At 45.2% G+C, this 9869-nt stretch overlaps 1 protein-coding gene across 1 annotated transcript in view; it reads left to right on the top strand.

The window, feature by feature from the left end:
- Positions 1–8501, top strand: part of BAALC (BAALC binder of MAP3K1 and KLF4) — an 83652-nt gene extending 75151 nt beyond the window's left edge. Inside the window, exon 3 of the mRNA XM_024129981.1 lies at positions 8391–8501. Within this exon, the coding sequence (XP_023985749.1) occupies positions 8391–8501 (111 nt within the window). The remainder of the gene's footprint in view (positions 1–8390) is intronic.
- Positions 8502–9869: the final 1368 nt, after the last annotated feature.

Genomic DNA, 9869 nt, shown 5'->3' with positions numbered 1-9869 from the left:
TCGGAGCCCTTCTCCACTCTCTGTCTCACCGAACAAACCACATCTTCTTCTTTCAATTCCCTCTAGCCCCTGCCTCATGCCCAGTGTTAATAGGTGCTAACTGGCAGAAAGATGGTGGCAAAAATGATGTCTCACAAATTGGAACGGTCTCAGTGGGGCGCTCTTTCTCTAGTAAACCTTGGTTTGCTCCAGTCACTGGGGACCTTTCTGACTGTGCAGCATCTGATAAATCATGGACTGTCTCCTCCCCCAGCCTTCCCTGAGCTCAGCAAACAACGCTCGGGGAATCTCTGTAGCTGCTTGTTCTCTCCTGCTAATTAATTGCTTAGGAACTCTGGGCTGCCTCCAGACGTTTACCCTCCAACGTGAATGTGCCCTTTCTTCAGGCTTAGGACTCTTGTTTTTCTCCTCCAGAGGTATCGCCTCAAGTGTTCAGCTAAGGTAGAAAAGTGGATGGCGGATGTAGCTCGGGGCAGACGAAGCTCTGAGTCTGTGGCTGGCCTCCCAGTGAGCCTTCACGTCTTCAGAAGTTGCATCCTTTTTAGTTGCTTTATTATTCTTGGCAAAGTGGCCAGACCTTGCCAAAGAAATCAGCTGATGCCTGGACTGATTCTCAGCTAAGTAGCCTCGTCTTTCTGTGCTTCCTGCCCACCCCTCCCCCTCACCCCCTCCAGTGTCTGACTGTCAGCAAAAGGCTTGGTGCGGTCCAGGAAAGGTAGGTGAAGCCTCAGAGACGGGGATGTGACCAAAGAGGGAGGCCTAATCCAGAAGGGAGGATGGGACCAGCCCAGAATTTCTCCTGGTTGGTGGTAATACGAGATCCGTGAGGAAAGTTTGGAAAATAAATATGAGTTTCTCCTAGAGAAACAAAAACATGACGTTAAAAGGAGAGCGAAAAAAAGAAACCATTGAGGACAGCCAGAGAGGGAAACCTCTTAGAAGGACACTTTGATGCATATTCTAGTTTAAGCCTGGGAAAAGGAAGCAATGTAGCAGCATAGGGATATGTGTGTGTGTGTGTGTGTGTGTGTGTGTGTGTGTGTGTGTGTGTGTGTGTGTGTGTGTGTGTGTCTGTGTGGTGATTTCCACAATGCATCTATATATCAGCTGTTACCTTATGTAGATGAAGAATTGCAATTCACCTAAGGGTCTGCAGAAAAACCAATTCAATTAGAAGACTCTCAGGGCAGAGACCTCCTTCTTCTTTGTATTCTTCCCTTGCCCCCTGAGCCTGCTTCAGGGGTATGCACCTAGTATGTACTCACTGATTGTTGCTTGAATGAGGTCGGCCTAGGACTTCATTAAGATTAGAAAAATTGGGATTTCCCTGATGGTCCAGTGGTTAAGAATCCACCTGCGGGTTCGATCCCTGGTCAGGGAACTAAGATCCCACATGCCCCGGGGCAACTGAGCCCGCATGCCACAACTACTGAGCTTGCACCTCAACTAGAGTGCCTGAGTGCCACAAACTATTGAGCCCACGCACCCTGGAGCCCGGGCGCCACAACTAGAGAGAAGCCCGCGCGCTGCAGCAAAGAGCCCATGTGTCACAGCGAAAGATCCTACAGGCCTCAACGAAGATTCCCGCATGCCACAAGTAAGACTGGACGCAGCCAAAAAAAAAAAGATTAGAAAAATTTCCCATGGCTCCACTCCCCACTCACCCCCTTCCCCACCTTTAGTGATTGATGACTGTTCGGTTGGAGCCCAGCTGCTCTTCTACAGCAGGTTCTACTGCCCTCCTAGTGTTTGATCTATCTGAGGTTTAAGTTGAAAAGCAACAACTCCCTTTGGCATCCGATACCTGATAGATAAAAACCCCTAGACTGAGTTAGCCTGAATTAGTACAAGTGGCTGTGGTCTGCACAGGATTTGCTTGAGGTTTGGGGAGTTCTTGAGAGTTCTGCCTGAGGCATAGTCTGATCCCTGCCTCTGGAGGCTAGCATCCTGGCCCTTGGTGGAGTGGCTAAGAGCCAATGTTTCCTGAATGACCTCTCATTAATGCCTATGAAGCAGCAGCAAATACATTCATGGAATTTGGGAACAGCTCGAAGTCTGTTATTGTGTGTCTCCTTTTAATGGGACTTGACTGAAAAGAAGAAAGATGTCTGGAGTTGCAGCTGACAAGGCTCAGGCTTTAATCTTTTAGGAAGGCAGAGAGGAAGGAACTAACGTTGTCAGAGTGTCTGCTGTGAGCCAGACACCCTATATAGATGGCATCCTCTTTAACCCTCACAGCTCTGAGTGGTAAGTAGCATCATTCCCCAGCTGGGAAAACAGGCTCGGGAAGGTTAGGTATTTGGCCAGCGTGGCAGACGGAATAGTGACTTGGCTGTGTTGGAGTTCAAACCCAGGTCTGTCTGCCTCTAAACCTCATGATCTTCCTTCTCATTTCCTGAAGCAAAATGGTGGAGAATTTAGTGTGAGCACTGGTAGTTGTGGGAGGCTGGGGTGAGGCCCCCACAGTCCATGTCCAGCCTCCCGCCATCTTTAGTTCAACTCACCACCTCTGTTGACATTGGCCTCAAGCAAATTGCTTTAGCCTGAGTGACTTCAGTTGCCTCCTCGGGAAAAGTGAACACAGCTACATTCCTGGCCGTGTCTCAGGGATGGTGCAAGGAACAATCAATCACGAGCACGATTGAAATCCTAGGAAAGTTCTAGAATGTTTAGGCAGGGCAATGCAGACAGGTTCTGTTCCCCAGGATTTTTTTCTCTTTCTTTCTGAAGATGTATCTTCGCACACATGTTCTTCGTCAGATTATTTGTCAGAGGTCTAGTATGTGATGAGCGCTAAGTTAGACGCTGAGGACACTGTGGTGAACACAACAGACTGGGTCCCTCCCTCCTTGAAGTTTTAATCTGATGAAGATGTAGAAATAAGTAAACAAGCAAATAAATATATAATCCAAAGTCTGGTTAAAGGCCAAGAAGAAAGTACAGAATACTAGGAGAGAGAGTAAGGTGGCCCCATACTGTGTCTGCTTAGAAAATCCCTGCAATGCTCCCTAGGAAATGACTGGCCATGATTACCTCTGGGGAAAACACAGCGTGGCCAGAGCGTGGGAACAAGTGTTACTTCTCACTGTGCTTTTTCTCTACTCTTTGAATTTCTTTTACCATAATTATGTATCATTTCTATAATTAAAAAATACTAATTATGCAGAAAGTTGGTGTCTGATAAATCATGAACTCAGTAAGCCTTTTTTCTTCCTTGTCTAAAAGGAACTGTGAAAAGGTTGGTGCAGCCCTGTGTTAGGTATATTTGTGCAGTCAAATTAAAGCAGAGAACATTGCTCTTTCCATTTGGGAGAAAATGAGAAAAGGTGAGCTGACTTTAGCTGCCCTCTTGGGTCCGGGCCTCCTTCCACGAGAATGAGCTGGGTCGTTGACTTCTAAACCCCAAGAGAAACACGTCCATCTGCCAGGAGGTTATCACAGTCAATCTGGTTACCTTTGAGAAATGGCAGCCAATGAGTGACTTTTAATTAAAGAGGCAGTATCAAGAGGACTAAAATCTATGATTCTAAACCTGCAGAAGTTAAAATGAGGCAAGGGAGGAATAGAAAAGCTGTAAAACCAGGTGAGAAACAAGAGTGTGGCCCATTAACAAAAATCAATGGTGATAAAACTCACAAAACAAGAATTTTAGAAGTGAAATTAGCAGACAGCTGCAAAAGGAAAAGGTACTAAATAGGCTTCTCTCAGCATTGAGTTGGGAAGTATAAGATTATTTTTTAAGCCAGTAATTGCAATAGGGACATGTTTTCTTTTACTGTCATTGAATAAAGGGGGTTGGCTGTTAAAAGGTTTGGCTGGCTAAAAACCACATCAGAGGGGAAAATATCTATGTCGTACAAAATGTCATAGTCCCAGAGGTACACATGGTGTAATTTTTCCGTGTATCTATATAGCTCTTTTCTCAGAGGAGGGCAAAGCAACTTCTTTCTTGGAACTTCTAGAGAAACTATCTGGTATGGTGGTTCTCTTTCTCATTCATCTTTGTCCCTCTCATTTGGGCTTCAAATCTGAGGTTTCCAAGCTGTGACTAGATTTCAGCAACTACCAACCTCCTAGATAATCGCGCTGCTTTAAAAAGGGTGGGTGCCTCTCTGAGGTCTCAGACTCGGAAGTTTCTCTTTTATAAAACACTTTCAAGTCAATGCATGGTTGTTCTGATGGTTCAATTTGCCAAATTAAATATAGTGTAATTATTTGAAAGTGGATTTGTTTATGGCTTGGAACCTTCTGTGCCCATCATTAGAATACAGAAGTCCAGTTTGTTCTTTATCCAAATGTGGATCTTATAGGGTTATTATTATTATTGGTATTTAGAAGTAGTCGTAGCAATAGTCATGGTTTCAGTAGAACAAGAAAGTTTTTGATTTAAATTTGGTACGTTTGACTGACATTATTCTGTGAATAGAATTAATGTCAAAAGCTATGTAATTGGGGCAACTAACTGTCCTGGTTTGCAGGGGCCTGAGGCGGTTCCTGGAATGTGGGACTTTCCGTTTGAAAATGGGACAGTCTTGGGCAAGTCAGGAGAAGTTGATCACCCTATTAATGCTAAGTGACATGCTCAATTTCTCCCCCCCAAAAACAAACAAACAAACAAACAAAACCCACTAAGAAGGAGGCATTATCCCCGCTTTTGGATAAGGGAACTGAGATTCAGAGGTTAAAGCAATGCCTTACGCAGCTAACTCATGGCACCTCGTGCCAAATCCAGGTCTGCCTGGCCCCAAAGCTTGTCCTCTGAACACCTCCATTGTCAGGCTTTTGCTACACAGATTTAAGAGATTGCCCCACTATACTTGAGATGCAAGCCATACATATTCTGCGGCTGTTCTGGGAATGACAATTTTGTAGCCTTTGATTCTTAAACAGGCTGAAAAGTTAAGAATCATCCAACTATTGAAAGTTTGCTTGAATTTTTAAGCCTATGAAGGCAGACTGAAACTTAGAGCAGAGCACTTTCTGTGTAGACTCTTTAATAACTTTTTGTGAAATCTTGCCAATACCTCTGCCCACCGGTTTGAGGGGAATGCTGCCCTCAACTTGGCTCATTTCAAATAAGGCCTCTGTGTCTCTATTCCATGTCCCAGTCCTCGAAGCTTTTAGGCAATAACACCCGAAATGGAAATCAGATGGAATTAGCCTCATAATTGCCACCGTTTTCTTTCGGAAACAAAATTGGTTGTGAGACTTTATGAGTTCTCTGCTTTTAGGGGAAAATAAACCCATAAAAGTCACTGCTAGGCCCTAGTGCCAGTTCAGGCTTGGAGGAGCTGAGCATGAAGACTAAGTCCTTAGACAGCATTGACTTCTGATTGTTAAAGCAGGGGTACGTTAAGAAATGCATGGTGTGTGTTCATTCATTCATCCATTTATTCAACCAAAGTTAAATGGAGGACCTCTTAGGTCTCAGTCTGTGCTAGGCACTGGGAACTTGAATAGGAAAACAATGAAATCCTATCTCGTGAAATCAATGGATAAGGCTAAAGTTGCATATAGTCAAAATGATCCTTAAACATCCCTCAGATTACCCATAGAATATTATCTTAGGTCAGGGTCCCTGGAAGCAGAGCCTGAGATGAGGATTCTTGTGCAAGTAAGTGAGTGAAAGCATAGTCTCAGGTGAAAGAATCCCTTAAGGTAGTGGGAAACAAGGTAGGGCAGAGGACCGAGTTCAGCAAATACGTGAGCTCAACTGAACAGCTGTAGTGTAGCCTCAGCCTGATCCCAAAGGGAACTCCAGAGCATGAATGGCATCATAGATTTATACCCCCTTGAGGCAAAAGGACCAGCTTTTATATTCCCAATAATCAGGCATTGGCTTTAGGCTGTCTCTGGAAATCAGGGTATAACCTCTTTGGTATTTCTGGATGAGGTGACTCTGATCAGATGAGGGCAAGTCTCAAAAGAAAGGTGCAGCTCTGAGTGATTAGCAGCCAAAACTCAAAGCAGCTGAGGGATGGATGCACCAGCCAAGTAAACGGAATCTGAGAGGGGCATCACCAGCGGCTACTACACAGGATATATGTGCTCTGTTAGAAACCTGCATATCATTTGCTGATAAATACAATAGAGCAATTTATTTTTCTCCAGTGGTGTGATAGACCACCATTTCTTGGGATGCACTACAGATGAAGTATTGATACTTGGCTTATGTGCAGGGACCATGTTATATGAAAAATCTGCATCTATCAACACTGCGCTCATATCCAGAATGGGGAGATGCTCACGCTGTGGGAGATGCTCCCACAGATCTGAGACTGACTGTTTTCCCGGAAGCTGACTCTGAGATGTCATTATATGAGATGTTCTTTGGGAAGTGCCCTGTCAGCACTGAGGGAGGGAGGGCCGGAAGCAGGAGCCGGCGGAGGGAGAAGTGGAGCCACAATGCAGGCCCGCCCACAGCCTCAGCTGACCCCACCCCATGGGAAGCTCTGAAGCTAAATGGCAGGTCAGAGCTGTCCTGCTTTGGGTCAGATGGCCAGGCGTTTATACCCCTGCATTGGGCCACCTAGGAAGGGAAGGCCCTGGATGAGGGGTCTCTCTGCAGCTGAGGCCGCCCTGAAGGGACAGCTGGAGGCTATTTGCCTGCTGCACCCCCTGCAGCTGGGCAGAGGGCCTTCCTGGAGTGGGGTTGGGGGCACACATCTCTGTCCATCCCCGATGGAGACAACTCGTGAGGCCAGTCTCAGGCTCACTCCAAGCACATATCACTGAATGGAACGGGCACAGAATGACCCCCCAGTGGTCCAGCTGTCTTCTCTTGGGGGGGAATGGAGGATTGTGCACATATGCTTGAAGAACCTGCAGTTTAGTCAATACTTTAGTATTTAATATAGATTCTGGACTTTCCTCACTTATTTTCACTTATAAGTGGATAATCTACAGATTTAGAGAACAAACTAGCCAAACTTACCAGTGGGGAGAGCTAAGGAGGGAGGGGAAATATAAGGTTGGGGGAAAAAAGGGTTATTATGGGATTACATGAAATCATGTGTGTGAAACTTCTGAAAATTGTAAGGCACTATGGAATTTAAAGAATCTTTCATTCAATAAAAAAATTGAAAAAAGAAATGGATAATATATCCTACTTTTTACTTATTATACTTATTAAGTCTTTTTTTCCCCTCATTTTTAGTTAATGACAGGCATTGTGCTAAGTACCTTACATTCATTACCTTAGGTAATCCTTATAATAACATTATGCATTAGGTACTATTATTATCCTCCATCTTACGGATGAGGAAACTCATCTAAGGGTTAGAGAGGTTAGAAAAAACTTGCCCATAGTGAAATTATATAGTCAGTGTTCAAACCAAAGTCTGTCTGACTCCAAAGCTCACACCCTTAGCTGCTCTACCAAAGCCAGCTGTGAAACCTCTCACATTGCCCCTTTTTTTAATAGATTTTTTTTTTTTTTTTTTTGCGGTATGCGGGCCTCTCATTGTTGTGGCCTCTCCCGTTGCGGAGCCCAGGCTCCGGATGCGCAGGCTCAGCGGCCATGGCTCACGGGCCCAGCCGCTCCGTGGTATGTGGGATCTTCCCGGACCGAGGCATGAACCCGTGTGCCCTGCATCGGCAGGCGGACTCTCAACCACTGCACCACCAGGGAAGCCCTTTAATAGATTTTTATTGGAGTATAATTGCTTCACAATACTGTGTTAGTTTCTGTTGCACAACAAAGCGAACCAGCCGTATGCATACACATGTCCCCATATCCCCCCCCTTGCATCTCCCTCCCACCCTCCCTATCCCACCCCTCTAGGTGGTCACAAAGCACCGAGCTGATCTCCCTGTGCTATGCGGCTGCTTCCCACTAGCTCTCTATTTTACATTCCATAGTGTATATATGTCGATGCTACTCTCACTTCGCCCCAGCTTCGCCCTCCCACCCCATGTCCTCAAGTCCATTTTCTGTCTACCTCTTTATTCCTGATAAAGAAGATGTGGCACATATATACAATGGAATATTACTCAGCCATAAAAAGAAACGAAATTGAGTTATTTGTAGTGAGGTGGGTGGACCTAGAGTCTGTCATACAGAGTGAAGTACGTCAGAAAGAGAAAAACAAATACCGCATGCTGACTCATATATATGGAATCACATTGCCCTTTGATGCACCTTTGCCAATTCATTCATCCATTCATTCAACGGTGCTTTACCGAGCATTTCTATGCCAAGCTCTGCACTAGGTTGGTATTAGAGATGCAACAGAGCAGCCTATGAAAAGGAGTATATGTGCATGTGTCCTTGTGGGTCGTTCTTCCTGCATCTGTGTGTGTGTGTAACAACTTCAAGAGATGAATGCAAATGTCAGGACCTTTGGATATTTCCTAGTAACTCAATTCACCGTGTTTAAACTTTTTAACAGGCTAAAAGAGACGCTAAGCGGACGTCTGGAAGAGAAGTCACCATTAACGTCACAGACAGCATCCGACAGGTGGACGGAAGTCGAAGAATCCCAAAGAACTGCATCAACTAGCGGAGTGTTCAACCAGTTGAAAGGCAAAGGGACCCCGTCGCGGAACCTTGAAGACGTGGGTGGCCCTTGCTGTGTGGGAACGCTGCCAAGTGCCTTGGGAGACTGCCTTAGCCTGCTGGGACGTTCTCAGCCTCCTGTTTATCACGTAAATGTATTGGCAGAGTACTCCCATAGGGTAATAAACTGCAAATGTATGTTCAGTTTGCCCCTTGCCACTGCTGCAGTGTGGTCTGATGGAGAAGTGGCGAGCAAAAGCACGGGCCAGTTTAGGGAACGGAAAAGTAGAAGGGGTAGGTTCCTGGCTGAAAGGGTCACGGTCGGTTCTGAGCTCTCCTGGCCATGGTCGTTCACACTGTTTCGGGGAAGCTTCTTCTTTCATTCTTCCTTTTTGAAATACCACCATCTCGAAGCTTACCGTGTTCACTTAAAAGTTGGCTTTCACCCAACTCTAAACCCACATGTATGAGGAATCAAGAAACAGGAAAACTCTCTGTTATTCTTGTTTCCTTAGCTCAGGATGACACAGATTCAGATCCAATTTTACCCAAACTAACCCCGCCAACACCCATGATGTGTCCCAGGGAGGGCCTCTGTGATACAGTCACACCCATTTCTCTCTCATCTGCCTTCAGCATCCCCCTGGGCCAGGGTCCATGTCAGCTTCTGAACCATAATATCACAGTAGTGGTCACCTCGGAGCCCTCAAGGCTCAGCAGACATTGCATTTTTCCAGCTTTCCACTTCCCTTTGCTTGTGTTCTTGAGTGTTTCTTCTCTCCAATAAGGCCATTTGTAGTTGTTAATCAAAGACCAGGCTCACAAGAGGGAGAAAATCTGGAACATGTTGGCTTCCCTTTAGCCTCTCTGCACAGCCCAGGACTGTGTCATTTGGTATCTGCAAAGGTATCGCTTTAAAAAGTCAGTAACTAGTTGGTGTGCGTTCACATGGACATTAGATCCACATGCACTGTGTTAGAAATCTGTAGCTGAGGCAGTAAAAAAAAAACAAAATCGGTAGGAATAAAATTTTCTAGCATTTCTTTAAACATGTTAAGGTGGAAGTATTTTCCTCCAAAGTAATGTAGCATGATTTTTAAAGGACTGTTAACATGCCTGGAATTGGGAAAGGTAGGACTAAAGTTGTACCGAATGATACCAATAAACTCCATGTTTAGCAGAAATAGGTAGTCTGATGGTGTGTGTTTATCTGTCATAGTCCGGAGAAGGTTAAAAATTCAGGTACTTGGCCTCTTTACCTGCCAACTCTGTTATTCCTCAAACACAAGTGGGCAATGTCTGTCCCTTCCTTTCCATGGATTGTATATTTATTCAGTAAACATTAAATGCCAACCCTGTGTCAGTCACCGTG

This window comes from Physeter macrocephalus, chromosome 15, assembly GCF_002837175.3.
Source record: "Physeter macrocephalus isolate SW-GA chromosome 15, ASM283717v5, whole genome shotgun sequence".
Lineage (NCBI taxonomy): Eukaryota > Metazoa > Chordata > Mammalia > Artiodactyla > Physeteridae > Physeter > Physeter macrocephalus.
The sequence above is the reverse complement of the archived record's forward strand: the minus strand, read 5'-3'. Positions and strand labels throughout refer to the sequence as shown.